Source organism: Montipora foliosa, chromosome 11 (genome assembly GCF_036669935.1).
Source record: "Montipora foliosa isolate CH-2021 chromosome 11, ASM3666993v2, whole genome shotgun sequence".
Lineage (NCBI taxonomy): Eukaryota > Metazoa > Cnidaria > Anthozoa > Scleractinia > Acroporidae > Montipora > Montipora foliosa.
In genome coordinates this window covers 46,548,819-46,571,318 of record NC_090879.1, presented here as the reverse complement: position 1 = coordinate 46,571,318, position 22,500 = coordinate 46,548,819, and the positions used below count along the sequence as shown (strand labels likewise).

At 38.7% G+C, this 22,500-nt stretch overlaps 1 protein-coding gene and 1 pseudogene across 1 annotated transcript in view; both read left to right on the top strand.

The window, feature by feature from the left end:
- The window catches only part of LOC137975897 (ATP-dependent DNA helicase RecQ-like), a 404,352-nt pseudogene that overhangs the window by 260,064 nt on the left and 121,788 nt on the right, over window positions 1-22,500 (top strand).
- LOC137975891 (WASH complex subunit 5-like) overlaps window positions 1-22,500 on the top strand; it is a 44,714-nt gene that overhangs the window by 16,737 nt on the left and 5,477 nt on the right. The window contains exons 9-30 of the mRNA XM_068823102.1: window positions 1,179-1,220; window positions 2,452-2,578; window positions 3,949-4,070; window positions 5,756-5,885; window positions 6,485-6,597; window positions 7,622-7,729; window positions 8,096-8,154; window positions 9,289-9,364; window positions 9,748-9,858; window positions 10,216-10,293; window positions 11,086-11,148; window positions 11,860-11,940; window positions 14,292-14,393; window positions 15,056-15,235; window positions 15,555-15,679; window positions 16,361-16,523; window positions 17,081-17,180; window positions 18,139-18,218; window positions 18,508-18,611; window positions 19,504-19,633; window positions 21,194-21,290; window positions 21,680-21,839. Of these exons, the coding sequence (XP_068679203.1) occupies window positions 1,179-1,220; window positions 2,452-2,578; window positions 3,949-4,070; window positions 5,756-5,885; window positions 6,485-6,597; window positions 7,622-7,729; window positions 8,096-8,154; window positions 9,289-9,364; window positions 9,748-9,858; window positions 10,216-10,293; window positions 11,086-11,148; window positions 11,860-11,940; window positions 14,292-14,393; window positions 15,056-15,235; window positions 15,555-15,679; window positions 16,361-16,523; window positions 17,081-17,180; window positions 18,139-18,218; window positions 18,508-18,611; window positions 19,504-19,633; window positions 21,194-21,290; window positions 21,680-21,839 (2,351 nt within the window). The remainder of the gene's footprint in view (window positions 1-1,178; window positions 1,221-2,451; window positions 2,579-3,948; window positions 4,071-5,755; window positions 5,886-6,484; window positions 6,598-7,621; window positions 7,730-8,095; window positions 8,155-9,288; window positions 9,365-9,747; window positions 9,859-10,215; window positions 10,294-11,085; window positions 11,149-11,859; window positions 11,941-14,291; window positions 14,394-15,055; window positions 15,236-15,554; window positions 15,680-16,360; window positions 16,524-17,080; window positions 17,181-18,138; window positions 18,219-18,507; window positions 18,612-19,503; window positions 19,634-21,193; window positions 21,291-21,679; window positions 21,840-22,500) is intronic.

Here is a 22,500-nt window from a genome sequence, read left to right as displayed (position 1 = left end):
ATCTATTTTATTTTTCTTTGAATTTCAAGACTATGTTATAACTAAACAATATGTGGCCCCAGTTGTAAGCCTTGATTTCAAAACTAAAATTTAATGATCTGCCATTACTAATTTTGAAATCTTGAGAGAGGTGAATCAAGGAGAAAATGACGTCAGACGCCTACCTCAAACAAAAATAATGGTAATTCACCCGCAAAAATCAAAGATCATGATTCTTGCATCCTATTACTTGGATTTCTGGATATAAGTGAAAAAAAAAACCTCAAAAGGAGTCAAACCTGCTGTATTACTTTTCAATCTCTGAAATATACACTGTAGTTTAGATGATCTACCACAGTAAGCTACATATGAGACTTTGTGGAGAATGGCTTTCATGTATGCATGGTGTGTCGTATGTTCTGGTTTACTGCCGGGACAAAAGAAGTTAACGTAATTAGAAAGTTTGAAAGAGGTGGTACATGTTACAGTCAAGCTATGTCACATGTGACCATTGAAATCTGCATGCCAATTTTGAACTTTGCTCTATAGATTCTGAATTCCAGTGGATACAAATGTATTTCAAATAGAGTGTTTTCATGTGATGTCACAGAGACCATGTTGGTGTATGTACCTAAACAATAGAACGGTGGCCATGTTAGTGGCCAGAAATTGAGCTCTATTATCATGCAGACATTTTCTTTTGTTCTGTGTGAGTGAAAACACTTTACAGTTATAAGCTATGAACTTTCATTTTATTTTAACATAAACAGTGTTTGAAAAGTGAAAACTATTTCAAGCATTTGATGAATTATTCAGAAAAATCTTGAACAGTTCATTCAAATCTCGGAAGCTCCAAAGAGGAATTCAAATGTTCATTTCAGTCTTGTGAATAGTGGTCACGCATGACATAGCTTGACTGTAATTTAAAAATGTAATTGAATATACAAAATTACCATCAATTCTTTCTTTGTTAAACAATGCCATACCTGTAAAGGTCACATAACTTTGAGCATATTATTACTAAATGGTTGAGTCCTTTTATGGTCAATTTAATATTGTCTAAATTGCATATTGTAATAATATATTATGACTGTGTAGTGGCTTTTTTAAAACTATTTTCTTGTTGAGAAGGCATTTTGTTTCCCACCTCCAGTGCCTCATTGCCGTGCAACTGTAACAGTTCAGTATTGATGTTTCAGGGAACTAGATTCAATATGAAAGTGAAAAGTCTAAATGCTGAGGTAAACAATAACTAAAAACAGTGCTGGAAGCTAATCAAAATAGGCCACCCACCCCAGTCATGCAATCCAGCCCACTCACCATGTGGAATGTGCTTGTGCGATTGGAGTAGGTGGCCTAATTGAATTTTAGATGAAACCCTAACAGTTGTAAAGTTACATAGTTGTGGAAATTATGTGTCAAATGAACATCATCTTGGTCATGGAATAAGTTATACTTGGTATTTTTCACCATGTGCAGTATGAAAGTCACTGGCATAGACTATAAGGGTTTCGACTTTTAGTAATCCAAAAAGGAGGTTTTCTTTTTAGGACATAGTGGAAGGTTACTGCTATGTGTTGCCTTTACCATGTCTTGCCCATTTCAAAGTTCTTAAACTATTGATGTTGCATATTACATATATGTACTTGAAAACACCATTATTTGTTTACAGTTAAATGTATACATGTATGTTGTCCTTATATCCAGTGATAAGATATTTTAGTATATACTAAAACAGTGGATAGTGTTGAACGTGCGCTGATTGGCTACTGAAACTCCGGATATCCTTTGCCATTCACCTCCGAGCAATTTGCGTGGAATTTGGGCCTGAAAATGTTGTAATCTTTGCAGGAATAAATGAGTTAAAATCATCTTTTTGTGCTACATTATCTCACTGTTTGAGTATATACTAAAACAACTATTCACCTCAGTGTCGGTGGCTAGTGATAAATATCCACCACTAGCCACATCCACTTCGGTGAATAATTGTTAAATATCCTTTGTTGGTGTTACTCTAGTCTGTGTGGTCTAGTGTTTGGTAGTTGCTTCTATGTAAACCCTTACGCCCTTAATACAGTTAATACATACATTGTACAGTAATGTAAAATCATCTGGTTAAATCTACAAAATAATGGGCATTTTAGTAGGGAAAACCTCAGCTGTGAACACAAAAACTTTAAAAAGGAGTAAATTCCATATTAAATACAATCAATATAATTGTAATTGATAAGAATGGATAGTATAGATTTGAGAATGAGAACCAGGTTTAATAAGGATTAATCAACTTTGAGAAGTTTCACTATTAATTTGCTTACCAATTAGAAGATCACATGAAAGATAATGACAACTCAGAGTCAGATCTTGACTTTTTGGTTATACAGCCACACATTTTGTAACCATGAAACATTGCACCATCATGTTAATTCCAACAATTTTTTATCTCTGGCCCTGTTGATGTATGTGTACTTTTAGGTATTAAATTATCTCAAAGAAGGTGTCCTTGTGGGTGAATATGTACTGGATCACATTCCAAAACTCATGAATTGCATCAGAGACTGTAATGTCACTCTCAGATGGCTTATGCTGCATAACTGTGAAAGTAAGTCATGTGACCACCAACCCATTTTGTTGCTCCTGCTTTGAATACCCATCTCTGGCCCTTGCACTTACAGTGTGTCCAGAAATTCAAGTAATTAGATGCATGTACAATGATTTTGATATCCAATACATTAGTATCCCATTATGTGTGAGCCTTTGCTACCAATTTTCAATTCTAAGGTAAGTGTTAGGGTAAGCTTGTTTTGTAGGTTAGGGAAAGGCAGCTGTCTATCGTGACTTGAGGAGCAAAGTGTACGGGTCACTTTGTTGCATTAATCGTCTGGCCCCAGTTGTAATTCTAAAGGTGCATAGTGCTATCCACTGGATAAAATCACTATCCTTTGGATAGAGCAATAATTGGTTTCACTATGACTCTTATCCACTGGATAGTGTTTTATCCACCTTTTGAACAACTGGGGCCTGTATTCCACCGCGCACCAGTGGCTCAGTTGGTTGAGCATCGGCCAGGGGGCCATGCTGGAGGTTGTGAGTTTGACTCCAGCCGGACCAACACCAACACTCAGGCCGTGACCAATACTCAGGGTCTTAAAATAACTGAGGAGAAAGTGCTTCCTTTGTAGTTACGTACATCTGCAAATGGTTAGACTTTCAAGTGAGAGAAGTTGGAGAAGGACTATAAACCGTAGGCCCTCTCTCACAACCCTTTACCTTTCAACCCAGTGGAACGTAAAAGAACCCACACACTATTTGTAAAGAGTGTAGGGCATGGAGCCCCCGATGTTGTGGTCAGGCCTCATTTCATTCATCCATGTGCTGGGTGAGATTGCTAATGAACTGATAGCGGCTGCCAGCGGTGCCTGTATATGCTGATGTCTAATCTCATCCATAGATCCCTTGCTTTTAGATTGCAATATGTAAATAGAAAATGCACTATATAAATTCATTACCATTCCTATAATTTAAGTGAGTGGTATTAATGTTGGGTGGAAGAGCAAGTAGACACTTTGTGACATTTCTAGACATATCTGGGCTTCTGGCCGTGACAACGTGATATCCGTTTGCAGAAAACGACTATAATAGTTCAATAAGTGTCTGATGATGTAGCTTGTTCAAACAAAAACTAGAACTATTACTTGTTTACATTACTGAATAAATCACCAAAATCCTGTAAAATCCAGAATAGAGAAGAGAATTTTCTCAATGGATATTCTGAGAGCTGCTGTTAAAATAATTGTGTTCAATCTTCATTTTGTGATGTTAACAGGCAATGTGGGACAAAATAAAACAATTATTTTGTGATCATGACTGGAAGGTGACTTTGTGCAGTAATAAAGTCACCTTTACACCAGCGTATTAAAAAAGTCAGACATTTTCATTGCAGCCCAGCTCTTGTTTTGTTTCATTTGGTAGTGTTTGAGGTGCAGAAGAGGTGTCGAATTCTGAGGGAGATGGTGACTGCTTGTGGATATGACCCAAAAACAGTGTTTGGGCTGATGTTGAATACTGCTCAGTTTGAACTCAAACTGAAGGAGGTATAAGCAAATTAGGGTTACTGGTTTTTACTGAAAGTGCTACTATGATCAAATTTTCATCCCTTGAATTTCCAGGAAAGATTAAAAACGCCGTTTACCGTTTGGAAATATCTGCATTGGTTCCGGAGATAATTAAGTTTGAAAAATGTGTAAAATATGCAAACGAGAGGACTGATGACATCATTCACTCAACCCGATGTAGCATCAAGTATACAAATAGAGCTATCTCGGTCAATTTGCAGCAGAGACCATTGAAACTTGGTAGGCCAATAGTTCTACAGGCAACACATAAAGAAATTGGTTCCCATGGCAACTCACTCTTTTCCAGTTCCCTCCAACCTGATTTCAATACTTAGTGATCTTAACCTAGAAAAACATTGAACAAGGCCACAAAGTCGACCTAACATATTTATATGCTTGCAGGATCATGTAGATGAGGTGCCATTGGCAAATATCAAAATAAAACGCCAAAAGTGGCCAGCAAAGCCTTTAAAATCAGGGAGGTCTGGAACCCAGTGTGTTGCCATGGTAGCAAGACTGGTATGCGCATATCGTGGAGAACATCTACTAGAATCTTACTGCAAAGAATCAAGCATTTCTCGGACAAATCGGCTGAGATATCTCTTTTTATCATAGTTGATCAAAAGTCGGTTGAGTTTGTGACATCATCACTAGGCTAATTTGCATGTCTAAAAAACTTGAATATCTCTGGAACAAAAAGAGAGATTTGAAAATAGTAAACAGCAATCTTCTTCTCGTACAAACTGCAAAATGGCTTAGATACTAGGAAAGATGAGAATTTCGTCATAGTAGCATGCACTTTAATAATACATGTATTGGGTTAAAAACACCTTGGGTGTTTTCGGGTCTTCCTTTTCTCATTAAAATTGCAGGTCATTCAGTGACTTTTTAATGAGCTCTTACCTTCAAGGATGCATACATGTACATTGTACAATAAAAAAGGGAACCTTTGAAGGGTGTTTTTCCTGTTTTGGGGCTGAAACCTTTTACTCATTACCAAATAGGGAATATTACCAAAATAGTATATTGTGTGAAGAGTCATGCATAATTGATTTTTTTATCTTACCTTCAGGAGAAGATGCAAAAAATTAGCAGAGATTTTTAACAATTCATTTCCCTCTTAGCATACACAACGACAGAAAATAGTAGGTACCCTCAATGCATTAACGCATAGACCCTATGCAAAAATGGCTGTCTTTAAATAATATTATTCTTTTGTTCATATTCAAAATAGCCCAACTAACATCGTTCGGGATAACAAATTCTTTAGAATGTTTGTCTCAAAAACGAGGTTAGTTGGGCTATTTTGAATAAGAAGAAAAGAATAATTTAAAGGCAGCCATTTTTGCATAGGGTCTATAGAAGCATTGAATCATTACCAGTATTTTCCGGTTTCACTGATCTGATTTGGAGCCATCTTCTAGCAGTATGAAATGAGACCAGTGTAGATTGATAGGGTCCCTTTGTTTGGATAACTGCTTGCTAACTTATCCACCTATGAATACACTGTAGCTTGAAGAAATATGTATACAATGTATACAGTATGCCTGGCTCTTTGAATGATTCAGCCACAAGAAGAATAGAGTGGTTTGGTATTGAGAAATCGCTTCTTAATTTTCTTGTTCATCACAAAAATATTTTTCTGCGCATTTGGATCCATTCAGATGTTCAAGCATATGTTAGCACAGAAGCAAGTGCAGTGGGAGAAACACAAAAAGGAAGGAGTTGAACGAATGGATGAGCTGTCAGAGGTGTTTTCAGGGACCAAGCCACTGACAAGAATTGAGAAGAACGGTACTGTGATCATTCATAAAGGGAAATTGGATGGCATGTTTGAATCAGCCCATGTTTGTGAATGGGCTGGTGGCTCAGCATTAATGCGAATGACGTTTTGTGTGATGAGGAGACAGGAATAGTTGAGCTCTTGTGCTCGGCTAGATATTACTGAGACTCAATAAAGTGATTCTTATTCTTATTCTTATTCTTATTCTTATTCTTATTGCTATTGGCCAACCATTGGATGAGCAGGTCTTGCAAGCCCAAGCAAGCTCAGTGTCTTTGAGCGACAAAATTATGCAGATTAGTGATGGATGGGTATTTACATGTACCTATGGTGTTATTGAATTTGTGATATTTGTAGCCTAGTTAGAGTTTTATCTCCCAAATTACAGGATGGCCATTTCGTATTTGCGATACGGAACACCCATCCTTTTGGGCTGTCACTCTCATAATGTTATTTACGTGACTTACATATTTGAATTTTAAAATAGGTGATGAATAACTGAGGACAAAGTGTTGCTTTTAAAGTAACATCTGCAAACTGCTAGACTTTCAAGTCTACAAGCATTGTCTGTAAATAACCTGATATAATTATATCCTCTCGTGTTTTTCAGAAAATCTCCAAGCTTGGTTCAAGGAGATGTCTAATCAGATTTCATCCTTGAGCTACGAGGACTCAACATCTGCTGGACGAAAAATGGTTCAGCTTATCCAAGCTTTAGAAGAGGTTACTTATATTCATACTTTCTTACAGTGCAACAAGATCTTAATCTTTACTTTCATGATTACCCCAAAAAAGTGTGAGTTCCTTAAAAAAAGCTTACCAGGAGCAAAAACCTTTACGGGAATAGGCAATGGCTTAGATTGCCCTTCACGTGCGTTTTGGGTTTTGGTTCGTTGTCTTCCTGTCAAGAGGGAGCTTAAGATCTACGACGAGGACGTCAACGAAAACTTCACAAAACAATGATATCATTGGTTAAAAGAGCATAAATAATCGTGCTGCACGTGCGGCACGGATTTTACCTCATATTTTTGCGGTTCTCTGCATGACGACGACGTGAAATCACCAAATCTTACGCTCGCAACATTTCAACGCAACATCCTGCAACATTGTTGCATGATGTTGCGACATGTGTTGAATGGACTGGACAAACGCACGCAACATATCGCAACAGGGTGGCCAAACGTACGCAACATGTAATGTGCCCAACAATGTTGCAAGATGTTGCGTCAAAATGTTGCGAGCGCTTGGCCAGGCCTTTAGGTTTTGACGACAACGTGAGCAAGCAACAGAGAATCGTTTATTCTCTATTTTCAGTCTGAAACCGCTCGTACCAATTTATTTTTAGGATACTTCTCCCACATTGTACAACGTGAACGAGATGGAATAATCGCGTAAGACTTATACTAGAGCAAAGTTCTATTATGAGGTAACGTTTTCGTCGACATCGTCGGCGTAGATCGTAAGGTCCCTATTAACTTTCAGGAACGCGTCCACCTCAGTTTCCCTTGTTCGCGTGATATCGGGATGAAATGAGTCTTACGAAGATTTTATTCCTGCTCTCAGTATATATCGAAATTCAACTTTCCGTCCCGAAATGAAAACGTCCATGTAAACACATCGTCCTTATTTTTCATCTCTGGTCAAGGCAAGATTTTTCGTAAGCCTCATCGACTTGTGGAATTAGAAGTGCTTCCAGACTATCTATTTCTGTTGATAAATTTAACAATATTTGAACTTTGACTTCCAGGTCCAAGAGTTTCATCAGCTTGAGAGCAATCTTCAAGTGCGACAGTTTCTGCTGGAAACGAGACAGTTTTTGCATCAAATGATCAGAACAATTAATATCAAAGAGGAGGTGGGTGTTTTGCACTCTTTTGGAGGAAGGCTCCCTGTGGCTCTGATTTACACACTCTGCATTCTTTCCCAATTGTACAGAGGAAATGGTGAATGATAAATGAACAAAGCATAGCTTTTTTTTCGATGGTGACTTGTGGATCCGAATTCTCCTTGCTGGAAGCTCAGGGGTGGAACATTTTCACCAGTAAACATAAGATTATTGCTTCGATAGCTGTTAGGATCACCCTGATTTTTTCCAAGTATTCTCGAGTTATGGCATTTTTGTGGTGGAAAGCCGCATGCTTTCGTGGTGCTGTCTCGAACGCTGTACCACTTGATGCCTTAAGCTAGAGTTAAAAGGAATATTTTGATTTTTTTGGCATAGGTTTTGATCACAATCCAGTTGGTAGCCGATCTCTCCTACGCTTGGAACATCATTGACAGGCAAGAGGAACATGCCTCTTTTTTTTCTTCATTATACATTCAGACGTATTTTAGTGGTGACGGTAAACTTGTCTTAATGACGTGAAGCTTGCCTTCCCCAAGTGTGCGATTGCCCATACACCTCATACGCCTTAGCGGAACCATATAAGGCTTAACATCGTAACTACTCGGCTTTTGAAACAAATGCCTGTTGCCAAGGTGACCTCGTTTGGGCTATGTGCCATACTATTGAAACGTCAGTCCTAGCCAATGCATTTGGTGACGTCCTTTTAAAGAAAATAACAGTTCCATTTATCCCCCTCTCCCGTGAAAAATGTTTGGACTTCGAGGTCGAACACATATGAAAAATATGGTGATAGTCATGGTCTTCAACAATTTCTAGTTGGATTAGGGAAATACTTCGCAAAGTTGCAGTTGTGGGTGGAGATGAGACGCAACTTTACCAACCAATAAATGGATGGACAAGGAGTGTGTTCCTAAACGTTTTGGCCAGGACTGTATGTTAGGGAAAGGAGAGTATGTTGTAAGTGTGCAGCTTGTTCCATGCAAACGAAGGCTCTGCATGCAAAACCGTCGAAACTTGGGTGAACTGACTCAGTCTTTTTGTCTGCTTTGCCCTTTTGGCCGAGTTTTGAACATGGTCTCAACGGATCATTTGATATTTTGAACACAATATATTTTGGTTATTTGATATGCAGAAAGCCCAACGTCCATTTCAAACTCTCGTTTTCATGTTATCTCAGTCGCATCACAATAACCGCTTTTTATTTGTACGTTACAACTTTTATAATTACAAACCTGTTTAAATCCCTTTTAGCCCACTGGATTAAGTATACTTTTGCATCTGCGTTTGTCAATTCTTTACTTAATCGTTGAAACTGAGGAAGCATCGTGAACTGAAATAATAAGTTCTCACGGTGTGATCAAAGTTGCTGGAAGTCGAATTATAAGCATGTGTGCATTGACCATCTATGGTCATGGTGACCTTATATGGCCCCTGTAGGTTTATGATCTGATACATTGACCTTTTTGTAAGTAACCAATCAGATAACTTTAAGTGCAATTTAGTGATTCAGTTTTAAATAACATGTAATATGGTACTTCGGCTGATATCATTTTGCCTTATTTTTTCAGTTATTCTGGCTTTATGCAGGAAGGAATAAAGAACAACCCTCAACTGGTTCAAAAATTAAGAGCTACTTTTCTAAAGGTGATACGAAGTGCTGTCTGCGACATAAATTCAGTGCGAAATAAAGGGAGAATAGAAATAAGAAAGGAAAATGTCTTGCACTCTAACTGAAAACCTCATGAAAAGCGAGTTCTCTTCTTGTAGTAAATTCTGACAGTTGCGGAATCCTTCCGTATTTAACTTACTACTAGAAGCTACTTTTGTGTGATGGCAATACCAACTGAAAACGCCAAACCTGAACTAGGGAAAAAGATCACGTGATTTTTGGGGTCTTTTCTTAAATTTATGTCCCTAATATCTTTGCCGTTTCGGCCGGGGAATTTGCTTCAACACCTGCCATTAACGAAGGGGGCATCCGTAATGTCGAAGGTGATTGTATAACTAACATCGTTTTTCCGGCATAGATGGCATCAGCCATGGACTTGCCACTGGTGCGCATTGGCCAAGCCAACAGTCCTGATCTTGTGAGTGTTTCTCAATACTATTCTGGAGAACTTGTGGCTTACGTCAGAAAGGTAAGTATCTTGACAACGACAACGACGGCTATGACATAGCGACGAAGACGGCTACGAAGATGACAATTTCTACGAACACGACGACAATTATCAGTTTGGCGTTGGAGTCAACATGACAGCGAAAAAGTGATTCATTTAGGTGATTCATTTGATGTGATTTCCGTTAATTGTTAATTTCAGTTTACAGTGTCTCCAATTAGTGCTCCAGCTCTAGAACGACTAGAAACTTAAATAAAGTTCCTTTCCTTCCTTTTTTTTTGATCATCATTATAACCATCTTTAATTTAACGCAGTAATTCAAAGGATGGAGCCAAAACGGGAGGAAAGCGAGACTTTATTGTCATTAATATTTGACAGGTTTTACAGATTATTCCAGAAACAATGTTCGGTCTGCTGGCAAGAATCATTCAGCTACAGATTAGCAGTGTTAAGGAGGTTGGTGCTTCCCGTTTCCTCTTCATATTATAGTGTAGTCGTTTCCTGAAGCGGTTACCCAATAGGAAACAAAATTAATGCAGAGATTGCCTCCTTTCATTTACCATTTGTATTTAATCGAGCATTGTAGTATGGTAGTCTGAACCTAGTTTTATAGCCTACAACCTCCCGCAATTCTCTTGTGGCTCATCGTTCATATATATGTCTACAACTGAATGCACATAATTAGGGGCACGTTTAATTTTAATAAGGGTTACTAAGTGTCTCCTGGCTCTTTTTCTCGACTTCATCTTTGCTTTTGTCCAGGAAAACGTAAGGTTAACCTTTCTTCCTCAAGTAAAGATAAAGAGTAGCATTTACCGTAACGTAATGAAAAGTTGGGTTCGCTGACCCTAACCCGCCATACTTACCTTATTGCTGATTATTTCCTATCAACCCTCACACTTACATGTACCTTGTTGTTGAAAATAGGTAGCAAGTGCTTCGATTTGTGTTGGATATTAAAAAGTATGACGTTCATGCATCTTGTTACGTGCATTTTTACAATTAGGCATAATTGTCTCTGTTGTGATCAAAGAGAGTTTGGGGCGTATCCCTCAATGAACCAAACAAAGGAATAAATTCTTGATAAACAATAATATTATGAAAACGGTTTAAAGTTCTAGAGGATTGCTCTCCGTCTTGCTCTCCGCCCATGCATTCAACATTCAGTAATTTTCTGCTCCGTATGTGATATTCTAATTTTTTTTTCACTGTAGATTTTTCTTTTTTTCTCCCTGTCTATACCATTAGGTTCCAACCAGGTTGGAAAAAGATAAATTAAGGGAATATGCACAACTAGATGAGCGATATCAGGTACGATGAGTGAAATTTTCTTCTGTCGCCAGTTGTTGAAACGATGGATAGCGCTATCTGCCGGATAAATCACCGTATCCACTGGATAAGTAGTAGCGAAATCAATTACGCTATCCAATGGATAGTGATTTATCCGGTGGGTAGCGTTATCCACCTTTTGAACAACAGTTACTGGGGCCTGGTGTTTTTGTGTTTCTCTGTGGTTATACACCCGCATCCAGCATGGGTCTCAAATAAGCTAAATGTCCGAAAGTAAAAAACGTTTAGTGCATTCCTTCGGAATGCACCATCGTGTCAGGATTTGTAATAACCACTCGACCAACGACACAGGCTAACAAAGGAGACGAAATTTCTAACCCTGTAAACGATAAAGATACTTCTCACAATTAAAGTTTAAAAAAGCTATCCATTTTAAAACGAGTGCTTGTACTTCAATACTGTTTATCAACATTTCCAAATGGTCTGGATAGCGCAAGTGTTACTAATATTTTTAAAAATACAACCACACTTTTGAGTTTAAAGAACATGTTTCGATTCATCTTCAGCCATAGCGGTCATTAAAAATCCTGACCGGCACTTGTTGTCTTATTTCAAGAATTCTTACCAGTCGAGTTGGTCGCTGCCCTTTCACAGCTGTGCTTCAGTGCATCATCAGCGATCAAAGGGAAACTTTGTTTCAAAAGCTCTAGACTTGATCTTTCATATTCTTAGATAGCGAAGCTGACTCACGCCATCTCAGTGTTTACAGAGGGAATTTTAATGATGAAAACTACACTAGTAGGGATCATAAAGGTATGACGGATATTACCACGGATATGACCGCGCGGGGATACGAACTTTATCTTCAAGTGCTGATAGAATCTCACGAGTGAGTGCAGCGAACGAGTTCGGGATACTTTCAGCACGAGAAGATAAGATTCATATTCCCAAGCGGCCATTTAATAAGGTAAACTACAGCACGAAGTACCTTACAAGGAAAGGGAAACTCGCTTTTTATTGCCTGGTCGTGTTGGTTACCATGACGACACCTATATCCTCACATATGAAAGATAAAAATAGGGAGTTTAAGGAGGCTCGAAATAGTTTCTCCTTTTTTCAAACAAATAAACATATTCTGTCCTTAGATACAGTTAGGGCAATCATATCAAGACGAAATTTGGCCAGGGTATTAAGTACCTATCGTAGATTTCTCACATTATGTTTTCCTCCAAAATAATGTTACCATGGCAACGATATTAAGCATTTCTTTGAGTCTTAAAATCAACATATGTGGTCCTTTTTGAAGAAACGGGACGGTGAAATTTTCCCATTCATCGTTACCAGATAATGTTAGAAATACTCTCTAAAATATTTAAAATTCAACAAAATCTGTAGGTCAGCTTTTCAGAAAAATAAGTTTTTTTGAATTGTGCCTCTAATTATTTTTTTCACCTACAGAATTTTTTTAAATTTGAAAGACAAACGGATTAAATTAATCTAAGCTAACATGCAAAAAATGAAAAAAATTCACCGTCCAGAAGCAGAGATATAAACGAGTAAAGTTGCAAAATCAGGAAAAATTAGGGGGTTACAAGATCAGCATTTACGCATGCGTCACCCGCTCATTCGAGTCCGCGCGCGAGTGAAGCTACAGGTCAACACAAACGGATTTAAGCGACTATTAAACCGTTTAAGTAGAATTTTCGTAGTTTTCGTGAATAGGAGATGTCTATTTATATTCCATGTATATAGGAATTGGAGAAAGGTAAGCGAAATTAGCGGTATTTGTTTATTTCTGGTGACCCATTTAAATCATGAGCTGACGCAAGCAGCTTACGAATTGCGTGTGTGGCTTACGCGCGCGCGCTCAGCTGAAAACCCTTTCGAGCCTCCTTAAGATCTACGACGCGGCGGCAACGAAAACGTCACATATTTTGCATATTTAATGAGCAAAAACAATAGCTTTGCACGCTTTGCACGTGCATTTTTAGTTTTTGTACATTTCTTTCACGTCTTCGACAAATCTACGACGTGAAATGACCAATCCTCAAGTTTTACGGAGAACGTGAGCAAAAGACAGCGAATTTGAATTTTCTGTCGTAGATTCAATACCGCACCTCCTAATTCAGTTCCTGGAAAGTTACACTAGTTTTGAGAAGATAGACAAGCCGATATAACGACGACAAAGATTAATAAACCTGAACTTGCAATTTTAAATCACGTTTTCGTTACCGTCGCGTCGCAGATCTTAAACTCCCTAATAAAATCTTGACAGCGCGCGGTGAAGATACGATTTTTTAGAAAAGGAAAACCCAAGTAATTCAAAGGTAACAATTATTCTACGTGACGAGGGCGCGCTGGATATGAGATGATAGGTAACCAACGAAGCGCCGAGCAAGCCTGAGGAGAAGAATTGTTTTATTAAAAACTCCAGGATCAAAAACTCTTCCATGTACTACCGCGCACCAGTGGCTCAGTTGGTTGAACACCGGGCTGTCACGCGGGAGGTCGTGAGTTCCACTCCGGCCGGAACATCATCACTCAAGGTCTTTAAATAACTGAGGAGAAAGTGCTGCCTTTGTAATGACATCTGCAAATGGTTAGACTCTCTAGTCTTCTCGGATAAGGACGATAAACCGTAGGCACCGTCTCACAACCCCTCAATTTTCATAATTCTGTGGGACGTAAACGAACCCACACACTTGTCGCAAAGAGTAGGGTATGTAGTTCCCGGTGTTGTGGCCTGTCTTCTGTGGTGTTCGGGTCTCCGTAAGTGGAGCTTTGCTTTGCGGAGATACCCTACCTAGTGGCAAAAGTTTATAAATAAATAAGTAAATAAATAAATAAATAAGCGATCGATTTCTGCCTCGGTCAATTCGCGTCCAAAACGGGTTTTGTCGGCCATTTTTTCTCAGAGCTGCAACAATGTTGTCAGTTCGCTTTATTGCTGACGCGTTCCTGGACCATATTAGGTATAGCAGGTATATGAACTGATAGCATGTGTCCGGCGAGCCAATGAAAATGCTGGAAATCTGATATCCGTAGTTCAGTTTTTAATAAAATCAAATATAATCAGCTTTGAAGAGATTTAGGTAACGTGAAACTAAAAGCAGCATACCGTAGGCTTCTACTTGTAACAGCTACTATAAATTGTTTCGTTTTAGATTGATCCAAAGCAGCTTTTGGAGGATGGTATCAGAAAGGAACTGGTCAGACAAGTGGCTTTAGCTTTGCACACTGGGCTTACATTTAATCCTAAAGCTAAGGTACAAAAACCAGTTAGCCTTGGCCTTCAATTCTGCCCAAACAGTTCCCTTAACTCTTATGAAAAATGATATGCTGCGTATGGTCTTCAAACATTTTAGAATGAATGGGGGAAAAAAACCCTTTATACATGTAGCTTAAGCCCCTAGAATAGGACTACCTGTTTTTGCTTTGAGAACCTAGCAAAGAAAAATAATCTTCAAACAAAGAATTCTTTTTTTGGATTCAAATCTATATTCAAGGAGCATCAAAATGATGTTTATTATACCGGCGAAATGGAAACGTTTCAAAAAAACCGACTCCTCGAACCTATGACGAGACCTTAAGCTAGTTTCTGGCTTGTTATCTACAGCTTCTTTGAAAAGAGAGAGAGGCTGGAAGAAAAGAATTTTCATGCTATAATGTAATGTAAACAGTAGCTTGCCGTTTCCGTTCTCCGTGAACACAATGCTAGTTATCTCTATTATTTCCTAGGGTACTTTTAGGCCTTTTGTATTTTGTCTTATCCCGTTGTGCAAAAGACACATTTGAGCATTGTGCTGTGACGCAAAGATGTAGTGACTGAACTTCTTCAGAAGAGTTTATAAGTTCCAAGCTGCCTGTGGTCGGATAAAGCACATTAGCCAAATGGGCCTCAATTCATGAGCTCTTTGTTTTCTGTTAGCAATCTGAACTTGAAGTAAAGCTGAAGGAGCTGGGCGGAAGAATGGATGGATTCCGTCGTTCGTTTGAATACATTCAAGATTACATCAACATCTACGGTTTGAAAATCTGGCAAGAGGAGGTTTCCCGGATAATCAACTACAATGTGGAACAGGAATGCAACAGCTTCTTGAGGGAAAAGGCATGTGTTGTTGCTGTAGAATGTTTAGTACATTTATTTTTAATGCCTATTTCTTCCCTAGTTTTGAATTTTACATACAAAATCTACGATACAAAAAAATACAATGCTTGTTACAAAAAAAAGCAAGCAAACAAAACAAAAGAGAATAACCAGGAAGACAAAAGAGCTTTTATGGCTTATGTACAACATCTTAAGACGGGGATAAAAAAATAACATGAAGTAAGTAAATGTGGAGGCTAAGAAACAAACTCATTTCAATGCTTAATATCGGATTTTCTACTTTCATCTGCGTTTTTAAATCTTAATATTGCTCTTTCAGGTGCACGACTGGCAATCTGTCTACCAGTCAACCACAATCCCAATTCCGAAGTTCCCTCCCGTCGATGAATCAGTGAATTTCATTGGAAGACTGGCACGAGAAATTTTGAGGATTACGGATACCAAGTGAGTTGCGTCAATGTCGGTGTTGAAAGCCCCCCCCCCCCCCCCCTTCTATCCCCCCTTGAATTGTCATCTTTCAAATCTCCCTAGGATGGTTAATTTACATTTCATTATCTTAATCACTAAAAACGGAAAATTCCGTGTTTCTGAGGAGAATTGACTTGTTAATATTGCCACCCTGTCCCTTCTGATTTACTGGGTTTTAAATTGCTCGATTTCTCTTTTTACTATGGCTGCAAAATTCTCGTGCGCTCATTTGCTAATTTTTATTGTCAATAAGCGGACAGACACGAAAATTTATAATTTATGCGTTTCGAAGAGTGAAACGTCGATCTGTCACTTTTTAACCATTAGAAAGTCTCTGTTATTTCCATTAGCCAATAAGAGAGCGTTGCAAGTTATGAATTTGGTGGCGTCAAATTGAATAAAATTAAAGTTTCTCGCATTTTTGTCTCGCGTTCTTCTCGTGTTTTGACTTAATTTTGACCCCTTTGCCTTTTTGTTATTGTAGAAAACATCTCAGTGCGTCTGTCCTGTTATTGATCCTGTTATTGCGGATCCATTCGGCTATCGCCTCGTGGATCCACAGCTACTATGACAATGTTATGACGAAATTCATGGTCAATAAGAGGACAGACACATGAAAAACTGACATCAATTTGTTACTTTTTTTCTTATTTTTAGAACGACGTGTTATATTGACCAGATGGGAGCGTGGTATGACAGTAAGACCAAACAGGAAGTTATGAACTTGTTGATCCTGAGGCAACTTCAACAGGCTGTTGGTTCTTTTGGCCTGACGGGACTCGACAAGCTTCTGTCATTTATGATTGTCAAAGAGCTGCAGGTTTGAACAATGTTCATTCTCTCCATCCCCTGAAAAAGATTGAAAATTACTTACCCCTACCCCCTCTTTTTCCCCAAGAAATGCCCTGCTCAACTTACTGAGATGTACCCTTACGAATAGTGTTCCTAATATAAAAAGTAGTGTACCCGCTTTGGAATTTCTTTATGCCTTTTGCTTGCGGATATCATTTCGAAGCCCTACAGTATGTGTAAGATTCCTATTCCAGATCATTCGACAGTCTCAGAGGGACTGTTCGTTTGTCTTTTTCCTTCTTGCCGGATTATAAGCGGTCATTTTTCATTGAATTTGTTCCCCAGAGGACGATTACGAAGTCCTTATAGGAATAAAAAAAACAACGGGTGTGATAAGCTCGACTGGTTAATAAGTGGCTTTAAGCATGAAAAGTTAATTTGGAAACTAGTTAATTCGGGAGTTAATCTCGTGTTCGGAGTCAAATCTACTGTAATTATCATTACTATTAATTTTTTTTTTCGAGAAGTTAATAGTCCTCGAGAAAGAGTAGACTGAGCCTCATGTTTTTCTGCTTTTTGTTGTAGAAATTTCAAGCCCTGCTAGTAGGAGCTTTACGGGAGAAATTGGTAACAGACACCTTGACAGGGCTATCAAAAGTTCTTATACCATTCAAAAGTCTTGTTGGTAAGTGATACTCTTACTCCTTAAGACCGATCGGGTGCTCTATGAATAGGGTCGCAATAACTACTCAATGGGTAGAGCTTTCTACTTGTGTAAGTTGTTACTTCACCCGTTGTCAGGCAATTAGCGTATCGGCAATACAGTTTTTAAGACATTTCTTCTATTTTTCTTTTTTTTTTAAATAAATCATCACTAGATGATGGCGTAACGAAATCGAACTAAATGTGAAGCGCCTCTTTGTGGCAGCCTCCATATTGTTTGTTTATTGTAGAATATCATTATATGATACATGTTCAATTTGCACTACTCGCAGCTAGCAAAGCTAGTCGAAGAGTGGTTACACGTGTATAAAAGAGAGAACAAATAGAGAAAGCTACGGTATTCAGTTACGTTTTACAAACAATACATTATAGAACGAAAAGGTATACAAATAACTAGTGTACAAAGTATACAGTCAACTACGTAAATATAATATAAAATCAAATCAATACATGGTGCAAATATGAAAAGCCAAAGTATTAAGATATTTTTGTTATCAAGACGGATAAATCAATAAAGTCATTTTCTTCTGAAAGTCTTTGGAGTAGGATATTATGGATTTTAATTTTAAAATTGTTTTTGGATGGATGGAGAATTTCACGAGGTAAATTATTCCAAATTTTTACACCATTTCTTGAAAAGCATTGAATTTGTTTGTCAATTTGTTTGCCATACATGACAAAGAGTAACTTGGTGGAGTGTCATGGAACGATGGTTGTCCACCATTGCAGGAAGTTAGATGCACGCCAATTTGATTAGCTTGACAAAGTGCTCTTTTACCCCGCACTACTTTAACATCACCTGTGTCTCGAAATGAAGTGTCTCCTTAACTCTACTCATCTCGGAATTATAGACAGTTACCAAAACCCTGACCCTAACACGATCGCTAACGGTAACTCTTATTGCATGTCATTCTATTCAGCCTCACCTTACAGAGTCTACCCTCCAGTCACGCAGAAGTTGGCTCGACTGTGGACTCAGTACTGTGATGTTATCATGAGGGTACGCTACCTTACTATCTTAGTATCTTTTCAGAAAACAGTTTTAGTAACAACAGAGACTACAATTAACGTACAATGTAGGCCTATAATTTTAGCAAAGACAGCTCCACTAGAGAACCAGTCAAATTATAGTTCCTAATTTACTGTAGTAAATGAGTAACTATGATCACCCACTTCCCCCAACGAACCTTGCAACGAAGACGTTTTTGGGTCCACTGGGATGTTATTGATTTGCTTTTGAAAGTTTTTTTAAGGCTTTATTGATTCAAATTCCATTGTTTTTATTTCAGGTGGGCCAGATGCAGCTTATCAGGCGACAGATTGCGAATGAGCTCAACTGCTCATGCAAGTTTGACTCGGTCGTTCTCCACAATGCTCTGGACTCATTCAACAAGTGAGAGCGCTTTACTTCCTTACACATATTTCTCTGCCCTATTTTCTTTCCCATCTGATTCGATTGTTTCTCCAATTCACCTTTATCACTCTGGAGTCCGTGGGGAATAAAGGCTTTGTCTTTGCATCGTCTGTGCACGTCTAGCCTCACACAGAATGAGAGGTTAGGTGTGCAAAATCTTTTGTTTGGGCATTAAGTGATATGGGTCTGGACACTTCACGTTTTCGGTTAGAAAACACACTCTTTCTTTCGTACCACAAGAAATTCCCTCTTCATCAACAAAACCCCCCTCCACCCCCGAGCAATGTTGTGTAAATGAAACTTCTTGCACACAACCATACAACAAGTAACATTTATTGGGAGGTGTGGGGGCCCAGAAGGGGTGCTGAAATAAAAGAGTGGGGGTGGGAAAGGGGTGCTATAATGAATTGTTAAGTTAGCAATTATAGAATTAAGTACGAATGAAATGCGAAAGTGTCTCGACACTTTTGTCGCAGATCTGAGCTTCTCTTTGCTTTACTCTTTGAACAACCTGGCTAGCGCGTTTACGAAATTACATTATGGGTGACTTATGCCCGATGTTCTTCGACTATTTCTCCAACTAAGGGTGCGACTTTGTATGACCTTGCGATTGTTTCGTTTTTGCGGTCGCGTTTTTGGGTGTGATACATTGGGAGGCGCAGACCTCAAGGTAAAAATTCGCGTGAACTACTGACACGTTTAAGCAAGTTTAAGCAAGAGAAGATTGACTTTTCCGCAGGAATTGTGTACTATTGCGCTGTTTTCCAGTCTAAAGGGTTGGCAAAAGCTCATTTTCAACCATTTTTCTCTTCTTTCAAGTCATGTCTCATCAGCTAACTTCAAAATCTAAATTATTTCCACTTGATTTCAGTGCCCTTTTGCGTGATGTCGAGGCTCATTACCAGGATCCCACTCGGCCATACCCCAAGGAAGAGAATCCTTTGATGTTTGAACTCACGTCATATCTTGAATGGGGTGGAATTCACAACCCGCTTACCAAGGTTTTGTCAAGAGTGTTATTTTACTGTTACCTTAGTCTTCTTGGATTCGCTGTTCTCGTGCACGTGATGCCTTTTTCATGTCGACCTGTTTTTTTTCAATGGTTTAAACGTTCATGGCTCGACCAACAATATGGGTCTAAAAGAATGGAGAGACTTCTTCTTTTCAACGAGACATCTGAAATTAGATTGACTTTGTGATCTTTTCAAATAAATGCAACTAATTTTCAGTGGCGGGAGCCCATAACAATTTGCTTACGTTTTCATTACAGTGTTTGTAATCCAAATTCTGAGGAAAGAAAGATATTTTTGGCAGGATACTTGGGCTAAAAAAATGGAGATCGCTTTCATTCAAGTGGCCATGTCACGCTATTTTAAGCAGTGCCGTGACATGCAAAAAATACCAATAAATAGACCAATTTCAATATATGAAAATTCAGTCCTGGCTCTAGGCAATAAATATAAGGATTTGATTTGATTTTAGTTTATTCCCTAGAGCCTCGAGATAATGTCTTTTGTTTAGGACTGAATTTTGATATATCGAAAGTGGGCTATTGGAATGGAACGTGGCAATAACCACTTCAAACTATAGAGCAACCGAAAGTAATACTACAATGCTAAAAAACTGCATGCATTGCAAAGACATGTCCAAGATGGAAACCGACTTCATTTGGCTAATCTTGAAAACAGTGCCCAACGTTTTTCAAGTTTTCATCAACTCGCTTGTATAACTGTTGTTTTTTTCCTCAGAATCATCTTGTTTGTGTTGTAGAAAGAATCTTTTCGACAAAGAAATTCCATATTAACATTTTCGAGTTCAAACCTCGTGATTCATTAAGTAGAGATTTCTCCAAAATACCCCCAAAATGCTGTGACACAACCACCTTAATAACTTTGTTTTCTGAAGGAAGGCAAAGAGAGGATTCCAATGAAGCTCATTGGTTGGTGTTGAAGCCCATATTGATATAACTGAAAACAACCTCGTTACTTCATTGTTTGAGTTTGAATAAAGCTCTAGCACTTGGCTTAGTAGCATGGCTTCTGGCTGTTATACACAATTGTGGTCTCATTAACACAGTAGCCCTTCAAGCTAATCCTGCCAAGCCGACCACATGCTGGAAAGGTCAGACCACAACACCGGGAACACTGTCCCCTACTCTTTTCGAATAGTGTGTGGTATCTTTAACATCCCACAGAGTTAATGAACAAGGGCTGTGAGGCGGGACCTCCGGCTTATCGTCTTTATCCGAGAAGACCTTGAAGTCTAACCATTTGCAGATGTAGTTAAAAGGCAGCACTTTCTACTCAGTTATTTAAAGACCCAGAATTTTGGTCCGGCCGGAATTGAACTCACGACCTCCCGCGTGACAGCACGGTGCTCAACCAACTGAGCCACCGGTGACCCGGATCATAACATATGCTTATGCATTACATACGGTTGTGGGCTCCTGTTCAAGATTAAAAACAGTATAGGAAGTTAAAGAATCCACACGGTTGTTTTAGAAGGAAGGAACTCAGTTTTTATGTTCTCTCTCATGCATCAAAATTGTTTCTCTATTGCAGATTTATATTACTACAAAGAAGTACAACTTCTTCGCTCTGCTGAACTTTCTCTGTGTTGTTGCTCAACTGTCAAAGCTTGTCTATGTAAAGAATGTTGGTTAGTAAATAACATTTCGAAAATATGTCATCAAACAACTGGTTCATACATTTCGCTGGGCGCATATCGAATTATACTAGTGAAAGTTTGTTGTGCACTAAAAGATGCTGCAGTTGCTGCGTCTCAAACAACTATAGCGATGGTTTTATTTTTCGCGATAGAGCCGCAAAAATAATGGTGACGCGGTATTTTCAGTCGCGGCTTATCCGCGTCTTTGTCGCGCGCATGGATCACATACATACATACATACATACATACATACATACATGATGATGCAAGTAAACTGCATCATTATTCATATACATTTTCCTCACTCCACTGATTTCAATGCATGATGTTCTAGTATTCTACAGCCCTTTCATCGTTCTTTGTCTTTATTGTAACAATAGGAACAATGGTGGCCAGACGTCCAACGGATCAAATTGACAGTGCACCTTTTGTAGTTGGCATGATAACGGTCCTGAAGCAGTTCCATTCCGAATACACTGAACATTTCCTGGCCTACTGTGGCCAGTATGTTAGGTCTTTAATTGAAACATCCGCCACTAAGTGAGTATGCCTCGATTGTCCGGGAAGTGTGGCCCTGAGAAGAAATGTTGTTTTTGACTGACGCTTCGACAACACGAGTGGAATACTGTACGCGAAAGATGACTCCATGCATAAACAACACTTCTTTTCAGGACTACACTTAACCGTTCAAAATGTAATTTTTCATCAATTTATGTCGTTCCTCGGTTCCAAAAATTTTCAATTAAAGGAAGAAAGTTAAGTGGCTTCTGTGACTTTAGGGAATCCACTGGTATTCCATTCTTCTTTTTGGCGGATGGATGTAAATGCAAGCAAAAATATCTGTTCCAAAATTTTGGATCTTGTTAATAGTTGCTTCTGTTTTGCTTTAGAAATATTTATTGGCTTCATTACGTTCAGTCTGCATTTTTATAGGTCTCGTCTGCGAACAACCATCCTCGCAGATTGCGGGAAAGTCAGTCAGGGCGAGACAAATGAATCAGGATCAAAATTGTGACTAAACTTTTTGTAGTCGCGATTTTGCTCGTTAATTCTTCGTCCCGTCCCGACCGACCCCTTGGGTCTTAAGATGGTCTGCGAACAAGATAAATTATCATTCGATGTATTTTGTCCTTTCTTTTCATTGGCCGAGAGCCCACCACGTGACCTGCAAATAACTGCCTACAAATAAGTGTTTTGCTGC